The sequence below is a fragment of the Ascidiella aspersa genome, chromosome 6, assembly GCF_963924565.1.
Source record: "Ascidiella aspersa chromosome 6, kaAscAspe10.2, whole genome shotgun sequence".
In the NCBI taxonomy this organism is placed as follows: domain Eukaryota; kingdom Metazoa; phylum Chordata; class Ascidiacea; order Phlebobranchia; family Ascidiidae; genus Ascidiella; species Ascidiella aspersa.
This window is the reverse complement of record NC_139452.1, coordinates 11910237-11927207: the sequence shown is the minus strand read 5'-3', so window position 1 is coordinate 11927207 and position 16971 is coordinate 11910237. Positions and strand designations below refer to the sequence as shown.

Genomic DNA, 16971 nt, shown 5'->3' with positions numbered 1-16971 from the left:
AACTGGTTTGAAATATGTAGAAATGAGCTGCTTAAGACAGGTTCGTTGCAGTGAAGATATTTTGCGTTAAACCGTAAACATGTTATCGTAATAGCTTTAGCAAGATATGAAAAACCTGATAATAAATCTCCGCTATGTTCCAAAGATTTGAGAAAACTGGTCGACCGAAGAAAAACTCTTTACGCTTGAGTAAATAGGCTACGATGCTTTATACAGATTTAAGCGTCACGCCGCAAGCGATGAGAAAGACACTGCTCACATACTTGCTTTGCAAGTTGAGCTACAATTTTTTTTCTAAAGAAAAACTTCGCAAATCTTGGGTGTGGGGCAGTCATGAGAAAAATATATCAAAGACATGGGCGGATTGGTTACAGTTCTATTTAGCAAGGTCGTTTGTCTAAATGTATTTTAGGCCAAAGTGCACGATTAAATTTGAAGAGCTTCCAGTTTCAAATGTTTCACTTATCGCTTATGTTAAAATGAGTTAGTTAGTTTCTGGCGACAAGCTTGCGTATACCAGTGAAGCACTGAAAGTGTACTTCTCCTCAAATTAGGACACTCGTGATACATTTCGTGTGTATTTTTTGTCGCTTGTATATACAGTTTCGTAAAAACACACAAGCATAAAAGTTGTATGGGATTAAACATGAGGATTTAGGTATTTGTCTGACAGCACAGGCCTAAAGATCTTGTTGGCAACTTAACAGTTTTCGGAGCTTTATAGAGGTGACTTTTTCCACAGAAAATCAACGCGGAAATAGGTCGTGGAACGCGGTTTTATTATGCGGTGCCGTCAAGGCACTTCCCTTATGCTTATCACTCGCTGAGTTTGGTAAATTCACTGTAGCTCGCGGCACTTCAGCGATTTCGGTGGTTTTCCATGTGACTCACATTTTCTGGCAGACTGACACAGGAATGTTGGATGCTGGCTTTTAACAGTGTTACTGGAAATAGGTGTTTTTTAAAGACTTAGATGCACAGTTATTCAACATGGTCAAACAGATGCCGAAAGCACGCGGTGATCCATGCATAAAAGGAAAGCTTCGAACAATGTTAAAAGCTCATGTAATGATATAATTTTAAGGCTATATTCGTAGTTTTTGACAAGTTTGCTTACTTTAAATTCCTTATATTTTGGAAACACAACGAACATAGCCTTAAAATTATATCATTACATGCGCTTTTAACATTGTTCGAAGCTTTCCTTTTATGCATGGATCACCGCGTGCTTTATCCGAATATTTAGGTTTGTCTGGCGCCACGGGAAATTTTGCAAAGGCTTAGATAAGCCTTTGTATTAAATATCTAGATTAGTTTGTGGCAATCGAAACTGCGTGGGCCATGTTATATTATTGAGAATTTTATAGTTCCGCATCTGATACTGCGGTTTGGGCGCCGTTGGAGAGCCGCTGTTTTCGCATTGTGTCGTTTTCCCCTTTTGGGGGGTTAGTGTTGGCAGTCAAATGGGTGGGGTTGGAAATTAAGTTAGGGTTTGAATTATTAGAAGAGTTAGTGATGAATTAAGGGGTTGGGTTTAAGGTTTGGTAAAATTTTTTGTATGCCTATAGGACTTATATCGATTTAAACGTTAATACAATTATTAGGTATAGTATAGTCCTATTTTGGTCTTATTCCGAACTGTGTTTTATACCGGCGTTTGTGTTGTTCTAATTTCGGTCTTATGGCTGAAGTCCCTGTGGCCGTCTTAAGATGTTTTAGGAAGACCGTAAAAACACAAGATAAAAACGTCAAATATTCGGCGCCTACGGTGCGTTTGATCAAAAGTCGCCGATTTTCCCTGGATATAGCCTGGAATATTGCTTTTGTCTATTGTCGATCTTCATATAATTCGTGAGTGTGCCGCCGAATATTTTAGCTCTGTTGGTGTGCCGCAAGTGAAAAAAAGGTTGCGGAGCACTGGTCTAGACGATGATTTAAATGACTACACCAACAAGACTTCACTTTACAAGTTTGCATAATGCAATATTCACATTAAACCGTACCGGTAACCATGATATTTTTATTGCTGCAGAAATACAATGCCTCGCGGCTATAGGTTGTTGAACTGGTTGTAGATTAACCCACAAAGGCAACGATATTTTTTGCACAAATGCAACGATATTTGCAGTAATAATGCCAGCAGAAAAAGATGATGGCACGGTTCTGACAAAGAACGTAAACCCGAAAGGTTTGTGGGGTTATACGATTTAAATTTAAGTGTTTTCAAGTTGCATTAAGGTTAAACGCTATTACTTCCGGTATACTTTGTTTGTCATCTATTTACTATGTTCAGTGTCATTGGCTTTATTCCTCATTTTTAAACTCATTTCGCGATCCCAACTGATACGTCGTGCGTTTTTCCAAGTACCACCGGTTTCAAATGCAATATTTAGTACACAATTGAATATTTAATAGATTTCAAAGGATAAAGGTTGCAATATTAGCCTACTTCGGAAGCAGTGAATTCTCGGACCATCATTTTGTAATCATAGAGATCAAAATGAGAAGGTAAAATATTTCACATAATTTAAACACAGGTCAGATACTGAACGACAATGACACCGGAGTGGACCACTTGGGACACACGCCGTACGCCAAAGCATTGGCAAAGACCATCCGAGACGTAAAAACACCTGTCACCATCGGAGTATTTGCCAGATGGGGAAGTGGAAAATCGTTCCTTCTCAAATACGTCTGCAGTAAGCTACCATACAACAGGAAACTGTATACTTTGCCAACAACACTGTGTTACCTAAACGACCCTATTGAAACAACTTTAAAGTGTAAAATAAAAACCCAACTCGAATATACTTTAATTGATGCTTAATGGAGCGTAAAATCGTCGGCGCCTACCGTACTTCGTATATTTCACTTAAGACTGTATAGTAATAAAGGAAACCCTACAGTTTGCTATCATGTTTAAGCAAAATACTCATCAATAGAAAAACTAACACTTTATCCGTAAATTGTGTTGTGGTTTACTTTATACTATGCTTTACTCTAATTTTTTATGTTATGGCCTGTGTAAAATTTCTATTGGATAAATACAAAAAAACAGGTGCATTAAAATTGCAGACATCTTGAAAAGACGCCAGAAGCAACAGTGCTCGTTCTCGGGGCGGAAGGACCACAAACGAGCCGATAACTTCCGCAAAATTATTCCATTCGTATTCGTGTTATTAGCAACCGCGGTGTTCGCATCGTCGTCGGTAATCGTTTCAACACAGAACAACACGCGAAAACCAACGTTCAACGCTACCATAACGAACAGCACGGCGGCTATCCTGCACATATCCCTACAACGTTCATTGGCAATTGCGGCATTTGGTTGGTCGCTGCTTGTACTCTTGGTGGCCATGATGGGCTGGTGCTGCTGTCGACGTGGCTTCTCGTCAGTAGGCGCCACCCTTAAACTCCTCTGCATCGCCGCATTTGCCAAGCTGCCTGTGGACAACCTAGATAGGGCGATCGTTCCCTGGGACGACTGTGATGTCGAGATGAAACTGCAAGACGAGGATGGCGACGAAATGGATGCCGTGGATGGAAAGGCAGAAGGTGAAGCAGCAAAGGGCAAACGCAGGTACTGGGTTATCCTACCACGGTTGAGGAACCGTAGTAGTATCCAATTGACCTCAAGTTATTTTGTTAGATAAATGGCACTGGGTATGGATGCGACATTTCCAAAGCACGAGGTTCGCGAATTTGGAACGGGATTATCGTATATTTACTTGTCATTGACACTCAAAAAGATACTGCCTGTAGAACATCCCTCTTGACATGCATATTGCATGTAGACATCCCTCTTGATGTTTTGAGAAGTCTCACTGAATAAAAAGGCTAATATATCACTGTACAATCTCTCTGATAACTTCCGATGCAGACCCGGTCGTAATTACAAATAAATTGACAGCAGTATTTATTGATCAGTATTCTATCACAAAACTACAGCAATATTTATAAAGTGTACGAAACGGGTACGATGCTACTCATTAGCCGAAATTTTATTCCAAATATGCAAAATTATTGAGTATAAAGCCTATAAAACGGCTTCCTTTACTGTGAATTAAGAAGTTTATGCTTACTTTCGAGCACAATGGTTGGAGGTTGTAATAAGACGTATAGTAAGAATATCAAAGCCCATACAGCAGTAGGTATCATTTTGAATGTTCCGAATAATTCTTTATTGATTTTCAACATTGATGTTAAAAATAATACCTACCTCTGTATATATGCTTACTTCTGCATTTGGTCAGTGGGAGTTATATATATTTAGGTATATTTTCGTCCATTTCAACGCCTGGGCTTACGCTCGTAGCGACAACCTCTGGGCCGGCATCGTCACCAATCTCGCCGACGCAATCGAGGCAGAATTTGGCAGCATGACGTCACGACTCTTCAGGCTGCTTGACGTCGAGACCGTGTCACGTGACTCGTTGACCGGCCCAGCGCGATTTTACGCCAAGTTCGAAGAGGATCCCCAACAAGGTCAACTCAAGAAGATTCTAAACGACTTTGGCGTCGTTCAGGACATTGTGAGTCTCAGGAAAGGGAAAACGACAGTAGAGTTCAAATATGACAGGGTAAGTTGTGAGGAGGCCCAACCGATCAACTCCGACGACTGGTGGATGGTCGAGTACTCTTGTAGAGCAGAGGCCCAAGCGGCTTTCAACTATTTGGCCAAAGAGGAAGTGAAAGTTAGCCTTAGCGACCGACCTTGGGAGAAAACGGGCGATCTCAGCTTATCTACTGACATAAGCTTGACCCCCGTTCGCTGTTCATCTTGTGACAAAAGTGCAAAGGCTCGTGGCAGCCCCGACGATCACGGTTTCTGTTCCTTGTTTCGACGACGACCCAAAACCGCCCTGAAACTACCAGTCCTGTTCCTGGCAATTTGGATCGCTTTCGCTTTGACAGCGTTAGTAGGGTCGGTGTTCGCCTGGGTGGTAAGTTGTTCTATCGTAAAAACAGCCTGTAGGACAGGCACATCTTGTATACCAAGCGGTCGAATGAAGCCTGTATTTATAACAAGTTAAAAACTATGGTGGTTGTAATATTTTTTTACAAATGTCTTGACTGGGACTTACGTCATTTTAAAATAAACTGTTTAAAACACTGGAAAAGTAAATTCGTTGTTCTAAGATACATAACGGTATTGTTTGCATTTGGGGACGATAATTTGTTTAAAAACTAGCCTATAGTGTTAAGCTTTTAACCACAAGCATAACAGCAAATATAGTAATGTAAGATGACAAAACTTTACGTCAAGTTCATTCAACCTTAACATTTGCAAGCTTTCAAAACTTTTATAAAAAACGCGCCATTATGTGTGTCAGAATTCCGGCGTGATAACGACATCAGGTGAGCTGGCAAAGGGTTTCGCCTTTCTACCCTTTGTTGCCACGACACTCTACGCGATTTGCAAGTTCGTGTGGGCCATGTTCCATTCCCAAACTTCTCGCATTACCACCGCTCTTCAGGGAACAAATGCCAGCATGGCGCAGGAACTTGGAGTCATGGATAAGATCAAGTATGAGGTAAATACAAAGCACCTACTCCCTGTCAACACCAGAGAGAGAAAGTATTGTTACTTTAAAACGTTATTTGCAAACCACTAACCCAGTGGTTCTCAAAGTTTTTTTCGTATTCCTCCCTTAAAGACTTAAAGAATGTTAATTCCTCCCCAAAAAATCCCAAAAGGAATATTGCCAAAATTTCACAGTATATGGATATGATGTGCAAGGTGCGTTTTTTTGATTCATCTCAGAGATAACAATGAACAAGTAGGGTACAAAGCGTTATTCATTGTTAATGTAAACCATGAGCTTCATGTTTAAAACAAAAAACAATGAAAATTGAGCAGAAAAGCAAGTCAGTTTTTCCCAGGAAGTCGAACCGTTTGACTTTTCCGGTTCAGGTTCGGTTCGGGTTCAAGAATTTGTTCGGAATCCGTTTCAGTTCCGGTTTCGGTTCGGAGGAATTTAAAAGTTTCGGTTCAGCTCCGGTTTGACCATCGCTATTTCAAAACCGGTTCATAAAGTTCCGGTTCAGATACAATATAATTTGCGCTAAATCTCAAAATGTGGGTCAATAAATGTAGAGAATAATGTTTGAATTGTAAGTCATTTAATCTAAGTTGCGTGATGTATTAAAAAAACAGCAATTCATTATTGAAATATCTAAAAAATGAAAAATCAACGATTTTTTCATTCAATATTCATATTTTTTCATAAAATTTCGAATATGGCGTAACTTGACTCTGTAAAATAGATGTTGTGACGTTATGCAGGAGCGAACCGCTTTTATTGACAGGTTCGGGTTCGGTTAAGGTTCAGGTACTGTCAAATTATTCGGTTCAGTTCCGGTTCGGCTCCTTAAAATCTTATAAAAAACGGTTTGAGTTCGGTTCGGATGAAATTGACCCAAAACCGGTTCATAAAGTTCCGGTTCGGCTCCGGTTCGACTCCCTGGTTTTTCTCGAAGATCGCGTTTGCAAATGTAAAGTGTTCCTTTTTTGGTTAAAATATCTAATGGCACTAAAACCAAATTGAACTTAATATGTAGTCGGAAATTGAAGAAGTGTTTGCTCTGCAACATTTAATTTGGCATACTTAGCACAAACTTGTGGATCCAACCACATGTTTTTTAAAATTCAAATTAATGATTTGAACCACTGCACTAACCCATTATAGATTTGCAGTCATCCAACTGTCGTTTTAAAAATACCGACCAAATTTAAGAAGAAAAGAATAACAGTTTTAGCAGATATTTGTAATAAGGCACTAATGATAAAACTATATTAATACAATCATTTCCGCATGGAGCGCCTGTTAAATTTGTGCGACAGCCTACCGTAAAACGATTTACTGTAGACCGTAGATTTGTTAACTTTATTCTATCTTAATATCCGTGCGAGTATTAATTTAAGTAGCTAAAATTAAATCGTCATAACAAACAACAAAACAACAATGGTTTAACAAAATTTCAATTAAGTTGATATGAAACCATATCACCGAAAATGTAATATTCAGCTTTGGTTAAAAGATGCAAAGTATAGCCTACAAAGAAAATTCCCAGAAATTTATTAAATATGGCAGGTAGAAAATCCAAACTCTGAATGTTTGCAAAGGCCAAATAAGAACTTAAAGCTATAAAAAATAATTGCAAACCAAAATAATTAGAGCTTTCGTATCGATGTGTTAAATAAATATAATTGTGACAGCTATGAAGGCGTTTTAGTTTGTTGGTTTTTCTTTAAAATAGTTAAAACTTTTATAGGTGGATGTAATTACGAAATTGATACAGTGTGTCAGGTTTTCGCACGGCAAAGACTACAAAGTAATCATCACCATCGATGACCTAGACAGGATTGCTCTGAACAAAGTAAGTTCTCTATTACAAAGATATATATATATGGAAATCCAAATCCATTGGCAGCAGGATTTTGTTAGTCGATCACTGTTCCGCTGACGCGGTTTTTAAACTTACAAAGAGAAATGCAGGAGTTAAACCACTGCAACAGCTATATTTTAGGTATAATCTCTCAATATTAGCTTCTATATCAATACCGGTACCTGAGGGAAATCTATTATAAGCGTTTAAAACCCCTTTTCCCTTTATTCAAATATTTATTTCATTAGATCTGTACAAATATTACGGTACCTTTATCATGACAGCCACCTTTATATAAAGACCAACAAAAAAACTTTTTTTATATATAAGAGTATATAATCTCGGTCATTTTTCGTAAGGTGAACCAACGGTCAATTGAATTTTAAAAACACATAAGGTATAATATCGCTTATAGGTTGTTTAAATACATTTGCTAAACTTTTACGTTGGTGACTTGTTTTGTTTAGCTGAAGTCGGTTCTGGAAGCGGTTTCGATCCTCCTCAGTGATCCTTCATCTCCCTTTGTTTGCATGATCGCGGTGGATTCGAGGATCGCCGTGAAATGCATCGAAGACGGAATGAGTTCCTTGCTGCTGGAGGACAACGTCAATGGACACGAGTTCCTCAAGAAGATAATTAACCTGCCGTTCTGTCTACAGGAGGTATTCTATCGCCAGCTTATCGATGTGTTAATAAAAAAAAGAATGCAATGTTTTAAAATACACAACGTTAAACAACGAGCTATAATTTAATGCAATATGGTTTTCAATCAGAGTTCCACGGAACCATTGTGTGCCAAAAGGTATTTGAGATTCTTTAAAAATCTGAGTTTTGATCAACTTCTACAACTTTTCTGTAAAGATGAGTAGAATAAATCCAATTTTTACTTTCTACGTTATATAGAGTTGATGTGTGTTGTTCCAGTTCTGTATATTGTGCCATTGTTTTGAATTACCTACGGAAAAATCTTATAGCGGTGCCGCATTCTATTTATTATTTCTGAGGGGTACCGCTAGGTTGAGAAACGCTGCTTTAATCTATATAGACCAGGGCTACTCAACTATTATTACAAAAATTTAAAATTTGCTTAGGTCTGTCGTCTGTTATGACTCCCATGAAGTAATTTACAGTCATACAAACTGTAATATGGTATAAGTCCTTCGCTTCAACTGATAATTCTGTTATGCCGTTACTATACAAAGGGGTTTTCAATGAACAGCAGCAATTGTTTGCCAAGAAATCGCTTTGCTAAGTAAATACTAAGACAGATAAGGTCCGTATTCGCCATTGAAAAGGTCCGCATTCGAACCGCGGTCCGCCAATTGAGTAGCCCTGATATAGACGATAAAACTGATCGCGCTTTACCAAATAATGTATGTCAATTTTTTACGACTATAGCTTGTAATACCGTGACCTTTTTCACAACGCAATTTCCGACTAATATTCCTAGTAAGGCGTTATTTCGCTTTGGGTTAATCAAAAAATTTGTTTGTAGGCTAATGTACAGTTTAAGCCATTTCATCGTAAGTACCATCTCGCCAACCTAAAAGAGTAACAAAATATACTCACTGTATGACTTTTCTTCAAGTTACTTCTTAATTTTTGTAGTGTTTTATACTTGTAACGTTTCGATATAACTTAACGTCATCAGTAAACATGTATCATCAACATAACACCCTGAACAAAAACTAAAACATATTCCCTTTTTTCTTTATTTAGTGTGATCAAAAACAGAAATTTATTGACGGCTTAGTAGATCAATCAGACAAAACAACGAATCGACGTGAAAATATAACACAGCAAAGTAGTAAGTTTAAACTAAAGTATACCGGTATGTTGAAAAGTACTAGTCAACTCTATATGGTATGTTTTTAACGCTTTTCTATAACTACAAGAAACATTAAAAGCTTTATTTTTAATTTATTGAACAACAGAATTACGAGTAACATCGTACTGAAACGCCCTCAGGCTATTTATCGGAAAGTGTAACCTTTTTTAAGCTTTGAGAGAAAATTCTTCTATTTACTGATATTGATGTCCTTTCTGTTATCACTCTCGCAACTAGAGTATTCGGGCTTGTACACATATATACCTATATCTTCACAATAGCACAAATCTCGATTAGATTAGACCACTGCTTTACAACCTTTAAGAGAACCGTTCGCCCTTTTTTATTTCGAAAAGTTTTTATCCGCACGAAACAAGCACTAAAGTTTGAATTCTCTAGTTTTTCCTATTTTTGAAATAACGATTAAAGGGTTTGTGTATTAAAATCGTGAGCCTTAACCGATATAAAATAGATAGCTATACCGAACCACTGAGAGCCAATTTCGCTGTATACCTGTAATGCATAAATGAGCGCACCAGCTTAGTTGATTACTGTATTACATATACTAAAAAATAATAATATATTCACCATTTTCATCCGCACCACGTTGTCATCCGCATTACAATTATTTTGCCGCAAAAGTGCGTACTATTGAAAATCACTGGATTAGACTAATGTGAGAAATGTCGGTTTTCTATTTACATCGATTCTTGTGCGGTTAAGGATTTGTGTATTTCAAAGAAAAAACACGTTATTTTTATCTCGTTGACGTAAAATAATGTTTTCCTTGAATCTAAATTAAAAGTTACGTTGGGACCATTTTGTGTGCTTTGCAGTGTTTTTATTGTTATTGCTAAAATATAGCCTAAAGATGTCCGACTCATGGTTCAGCGTTATAACTGCACAAACGGTCATCACATTGCCTTTATTTACGTGTTTTTCAACGGATTTTCTTTGGTTAAAGGAACAGAGACGATCGATGGAGATGCTGCAGAATCTAATCAGCCCGTTCTTCTGAATGATGCAGATCAAACGATGCACCCGGGTACGTGAAATACGGTTGTGTGAATTTGTTGTTAAGATTTCGTTTTTAAGATACTTAAAAAAACATATGTTTGGGGGGGGGTGGAGTGGTGGATATGAATATATACACATTACCTGTGATATTGTATTAATATGTATATACGGTGTTATATCAGTAGATATTTATATACAAGTCAATATTATTCCATTAGTAACTTAGTAAATCTGATAAACAATAATACAACTCATAAACAATAATAATAATAATCGCATTTTGAAATTCCAAAGCCCCTGCCCCTCTTTTGCATTGTAAAACTATGTTATCCAATCGGCCACACTTGGTGTGTTAATTCAATGAAACAAATCTAAGCACCAACCGCTTTGGGTTGATGAAAACTAAAATTATAGAATCTAGATGGTTTTCAAGTCTGTTATTTGATTTTTGTCTACTATTCACCAAACAACTATTTTGATTAGACTCTGACGACAGTGATGCGTTTGATGAAGTCGATTCTGGTCCTATTGATTACAGTGAGGGTGGGTGCCTAAACGACAAAATCTATTTGCGGTTACTTGTCTTTCGCGAAACTTTGCTTAATGTCTTACTGTTTATAACAAGTGATAAATTATTTGCAACTTACGATGGGTTTAAATCTTGAGAGACGTTATGTTTACCTGCACAATAGATGAAATATATGCAGTTTAAAACTGTGGAGTTAGTCGATAGACATAGAAATAATTGCATCCTGATACCACAGATTCAACACCGCCGTATACACCAGTTCCCGAAATCAAACAGGAACATGTTATAAAAAGTAAACTGAACGAACAGACTCCTAAAGAGTTCATGTTCGCTTGCAGGTTTGTGGATTTTTTCGTTATTACACGACTGGTCACCCAAACAATTTCCTCCGACCTCGTATGCCAACTTGTTGCGTTTATTTTTTCGCTGAGATAATTATTTATCTAATATTATCATCTGTAGAAATATATATGTCCCCCTTACATTCCTATAAGAAAAATCTTGTCGAGCTAAATGCTACACTCTATATGTTTAAAGACATAACATGACACATCAGGGCTGCGGAGTCAAAACAATCAATGTCCGACTTCGGCCGAAAAGGGTCTATATTCTGACTCAAGTCCGACTCCAGTCAATAAATCGACTTATCGCCCTGTGTATGGCTCCCACTCAACAACCCTGTATTTCACACATCCCCATAACCCAATCAGCGATCCACTTATATAGGTGTCATGCAATTCACTTACCCATAACGTCGTTAAAACATACTGCGTTTGTCGGAATTAGGAATCGTCTAGCCTCGAATAGAGTCTTACTTGAGTGCAGAATCAGGCTCTGACTTCCACAGCCCTGTATTAAATCTTACAGAAGCACCTACTGTATGACAACAAAAAAATATATTGGTGGTAAAACAAAATTGTTTAGCTTAACGCGCGTTTTGTCAGAGCATTTCTGAAAGAACCAAAAATCAGGAGCTATCTTCATGGCAACCCGCGGAGCATCAAACGAATATTCAACGTCCTCTCGCTCACTACGGTGATAATTAAATGCAAAGAAAAAGAGGTAAACGTCGGAAACTTATGATATATTTTCTAAAAATGTGGCTATAATAATTGAAAAAGCAATTGAAAAGAATGCTTTATTTGCTAGGAATTAAAGAAAGCTTACTTCAGCAACAAACGGTTGCAAAAATCCACGGGTACTGCCAAAAATGTTGTTGGTGGAAACAATGAGTCCAAACCACAAGTTACGAAAAGTAAGGCCTGAAATTTATAACGATATACGACTAGTTTTTCATGTACAAAAGTTCAACACTTAAAGCAAACGTATGCCTGTTTGGTATATTCCTTCCTATTAATTATGTTTAACAAATTTGTTTATCTCGCAACATAACCTAATTTCAAGTACTGTGTGCAGGTAAAGAAATTACAAGTCGCTAAGAAATTAAAAACAAAAAATCACAACCATCAAGCTTTGAGGTCCAAATTTACTGCCAGTGTTGTAGTAGGCTACCGTACATAGATTAATAGCGCCCACTTAAATAGCATCATTTTATAGACGGTTGCTTGCCAAGATTGGATTACAAAACCTTACTTTTTGTAATAGCAAAACAAAGTGTAGTGGGACTTACTATTTCGACGCGTTTAAGGTTTTACAGGTTATATTTTACAGTTTGTTGTAATACACAATTAAAAACGTTGAGTATTAAATGTTCGATTTGCCTTTTTTCTACAGTCTCTTGGGAAACTTACGTATAGCTAACTTCGCCACATATACCAGGGAATCCCGAATGCATCACTCTTTCCGTTTTAACCATACAAATTTCACGTGATTCACCAACCATTGTTGTGTTTCTCGAATGACCGGTCTGACAAAGTGCATTGTTTTATCGTCTGACCTTAATATTTTCCTTAAACATGTTTATGAACCAAATCATCCACCCCATAAGAGTTTAGTCTTTTTATAATTTTGCAATAGTAACAAGTGCTTCAGTTTCGCTTTTGTACAAAATTTTAGAGCGGGGGCGGGCAACATATGGCCCAAGATGGGAATTTAAGCGGCCCGCAGTCAGTTTCCGGTCTTACATGATAATGTGGCCCGCGGCCGCAATCCCTCCACTACTGGCTTACTACATCAAATAATAGTGATTGTTAGTTATTCTTTAGTTCTTTGTTTTGGGTGTACAGCCATAAGAACGAAACAAAACAACATCAACGTCGAAATAACACACAGTTCGGAACAAGACCAAAATGGACTAATACATAATAGTCGTAAAACCGTCTAAATCAGAATAAGTCATAAACCCGTCGGAATAAGATCTAAATGACCAGAATAGGGCATATAAAACATTTTACCTAACCCTAAACCCCTACCCTAAGTACATTACTAACTCTTCTAATAACTTCAACGCTAACCCATTCTCTAACCCAGCGGTTCCCAAACTTTTCTAAAAATTTTGCCTGGCGGACCCGTTGCAAGTATTTTGATATTTCGCGGCCCTATAAAATGTCAAGGGTCAGTTGACCCATATTTCTTGTAATATACTAGTGCAGTCACGATTCTTTCTAATGTAACAACCTTCTAACTCAGGGTGGTCCACGGTTGACTGCATCGCGGGCCACAATATTTCTTGCGTATTCTTTGCGGGCCACATAAAGTAGACTAAATGCGTACCAGGAGCGGATCAACGTTTTTCGTTGGTCGAGGCATGAAATGTTTAAAGATAACGTCACAAAGTAATATCGAAAGACAGATGCGCACCAGAAACTTGCTTCTGTCGTCGAACTTGTGCGCAAATAAAATCGAATGTTATGAGACTGTGAAAACTGGTGTGCGCGAAGCGCGAGAAATTTGCGTATTTGACAAAAATTTTAATTAGAAGACTGCATTTTATAAGCGTAGAATGTACGTGTAAAAGAGATGTTGCATACGCCCCAATCGCTAAATTACAAAGACGTTATCATTTCGCGCAAAAAGGTTTAATTAACCAGATCAATTTGGCTGAAATGGCAACTGAGTTTGGACCACCCTGTTCTAACTAATGCGAACGATTCGCTGATAGTACAAAATAATAGATGCTTTATGATGTCACAATAGACATCATAAAACTAGCTATGATGTAATAATAAAGCATAACTAAAGACAATAAAGATGACAGATAATGTTTAAAACAGCGGTTCTTAACCGAGGGGGCGCGCCCCCCTAGGGCGGCGCCAAGCAATTCTAAGGGGGCGCGAGCTCGACTTCAATATTTCAACTTTTTGCAGTGATTTTAATGGTTTCGTTTGGGTTAGGCATAATTCCTACATACAAACTCTGTTTTTTGCCAACTTTAACATTAAAACTGCAAAAATGTTTCGCGCGCGAATCTTCTATAGTTCCTTTTTTGAAAATCCACGGTATCACCGCCCTATTAAATTAACTTATAGATAAACGATAAAAGCTATCGCCCTTTCGGACTATTTTCATTCATATTTTATAAATTATAACAGGCTATAGCAACAGGGGGAGTCGAAATTTTTTTGCGCGAAATTATATTGTTTTTGCAATATTGCCGTTGTATTTATGTCGTTACATCTTTTGAAACACGATAACGCAATGTTTAATATTTGCGCTTTGACATTGTATCATTGATTAAATGATATAGTACTGTGGATCCCCTTCTATGAGGTTGCTTGTACTAACAGATTGAGCAAGCATTAGCGCATGGTTGTTTCTCTACTCGTTCCCTTCTGAGCCTGCATAGCTCAGTTGGTAGAGCGACGGTCCCGGCTTGACCGGAGGTCGTGAGTTCGAACCTCACTACAGGTTAGTTGTTTTTCTAGCCTGCTCTGCTTGTATCATAGATCAACAGATTCGGCGAGTCTGCGATGGCTTTCGGTGTACTAATTATACGTAAGCCGTAGTCGTTGGTCAAAAAGCAGCTTCGAAGGGCTAGATCTCAGTTATTAACACACATTTGTGTGAATGTTTCATTGAATTATTCCAAAGAATTTCGGATTTATTTCGATTTATGTCTTATTCAGACGATTAAGTTCTTATTCTGTCATGGTGCCATATTGTGTGTTCTCAAATTAGATTTTGAATTTGCAATCAATATTTTCCTTTGGATTTTGCCGAGAAACGTAAAATTGCAAATTTAACAATGATTGGTTGCCGAAGTACTTTTGTACTTAACTCGGCAACAAAGCCGCATGTTTGCTGTAAAATGAAAGTGTTGCCGTGTTTAAAGAGAACAACATCAGCCGCCATTGTGCGACAAAACATGTAGAATGTAGGCTATGGCATTCGAAATACAATTAACATATCGATCAGGAATCCGGCCCGCTATTTCATTTTCCCATATCAGGCCCGCCGACTAGAGAAGTTACCCGCCCCTGTTTTAGAGTAACGCTGCATACTGCAACAACCAAAGACTTAATATCTTAAACAAATAACTTATGCATAACTTGTGACATTATCTGTAATGACATAAATCAATTGTATACGAGCTAAATTTATAATTTAAGGCGACCTTTATAACTTGTTATGTTACCCTAGGAAGGTCGCGATCCCATGTTATGTAGCACTGATCTAAAATGCTGAAGTTACACGATGTAAGGCTAAGATTAAACAAATGGTGAAAGCAGGACCATATAACTTAAATCTTGTAACAAAACGTCTGCAAACAGGTCGTAGGTGCCAGGAGTTCGCCGAGGAACTCGTTAGATGGGTAATCCTGACGGATCAGTGGCCGTACAGGATGAGCTACATTCTCCAGGTGATAGAAGATGCAGATCAGAGATCGAGCGCCGGGAGGAGCGAAGAAGGAATCGGAAACCAGGAGACGCTTTTCGACATTTACTGGTATGATATATATGCCTATACATTTCCCTATTCATGGAGGATTTGAACTTTAGATTTTTAAGAATCTAATTGAGATATTTACTGTACGATTAACTTCACTTTTCTGATGACTTATAAGTTCAAAGGTGTTTTCTTAAACTGCGCTTTCTTCGCTGTTAGGGTAAAACGTTGGTGCCATGCTCGGATCGATATTGCTTAAACCAGGGGTGTCCAACATGAGGCACGCGTGTCAAATGTGGCACGCAACCTAATAAAAATTGGCACGCAAGCCTCCGAAACATACAGACAATTGTCAAAAAAGCTAAATTCGTTATACCACCAATTGTCATTGTTTATTCACAATACAAAACAATCATAGCAATTACGACAACAAGGAATTACTCCTGATATTATAGCACTATACTGTTTTTATTTTTTGTATAAAAACGCTTTTAATATTAGATAAAAAAATAGTTGCTAAACTTTGTTGGGCTGGACACCCCTTGGTTAAACGTACAATATATGGTGCTGTTAGTTGATGTATATATAAGAAAAAAGTTAAATCTAAAGGCAAACTTAAACGTTTGGGTTGATTTGTTCGCTTACATTCAAACATGAGAAAAATAACTCTTTACTTGCACGATTAACGGGGAAAATTGCTAGCCACGCAACCTCATGCCACTGGTCATTGTATGTATGCGGGGTAACCATTAGGCTAATCACGGTATTTGGTCTTTTCAAGTGAAAAGGTTTCAAGAGAAATGCGCTGTATCGAAAACAACCGCCTCTTGGCACTTGATGGCGACCCGGATATCTTCTACAGCTTCCTTAAAGATCTGAAAGGTGTCATGAGAAAGGAGACAGCGACACGTCTCTGTCGCTATTCAATAAACCTCGATCAAAGCCTGCGTCAGACCATCGCATATCAGAGGTCGATTCGAGACTTAAAAGGCCTTGAGAAAACCGAGAAAGACGAGATAAGGGCTCCTAATACGAAAACTCAAATGCCCGATATGGACAAAAGTGATGTGGCGGTTCAACGGCGAAAAATCAACGGCGAAACTCGTAATGTTACCACGGGACTTTTTGCGGACAAAAAGCCCAGGACTGGGAAAGCGGGCGACCTATTGTGTCCTGACAGGCGCTCATCAGTTTCCGTGTGCGTCTAATTCAATAAATTTACCATGGGTCGCTTGATCATGTGAGGTTTCGATGTTGGGCGCTTAGATCGAAGCTATGTGAATTCTATACTCTGCTGGGATTTCCGCAAAGGCGATCCTTAGCCATGCAAACTGTGTTCAATATAATTATAAAACAGATTTTTTCACTATAAACATTACGCATAATAAGATGAAAAGAAATAAGAAATAATATATGAGACAAT

The 16971-nt window shown here is 38.0% G+C and overlaps 1 protein-coding gene across 1 annotated transcript; it reads left to right on the top strand.

The window, feature by feature from the left end:
- The first annotated feature begins 2075 nt into the window (after positions 1-2075).
- LOC146139881 (uncharacterized) lies at positions 2076-16756 on the top strand. The gene is made up of 15 exons (XM_083392547.1): positions 2076-2188; positions 2538-2699; positions 3076-3580; positions 4274-4943; positions 5334-5534; positions 7276-7380; positions 7857-8051; positions 9109-9196; positions 10182-10262; positions 10718-10777; positions 10999-11101; positions 11708-11825; positions 11913-12018; positions 15434-15608; positions 16330-16756. Exons 1-15 carry the CDS (start codon positions 2134-2136, stop codon positions 16754-16756), a joined length of 3051 nt encoding a protein of 1016 aa, XP_083248673.1. The 5' UTR covers positions 2076-2133.
- The last annotated feature ends 215 nt before the right edge of the window (positions 16757-16971 follow it).

What these genes read in the sequence shown, in the direction of transcription:
- LOC146139881 (XM_083392547.1), top strand. Translation starts at nt 2,134, where the DNA reads ATGCCAGCAGAAAAAGATGATGGCACGGTTCTGACAAAGAACGTAAAC. An exon ending in TCCTATTGATTACAGTGAGG is followed by an intron (nt 10,778 to 10,998) that starts GTGGGTGCCTAA and finishes CTGATACCACAG; the next exon opens with ATTCAACACCGCCGTATACA. An exon ending in CAAACCACAAGTTACGAAAA is followed by an intron (nt 12,019 to 15,433) that starts GTAAGGCCTGAA and finishes GTCTGCAAACAG; the next exon opens with GTCGTAGGTGCCAGGAGTTC.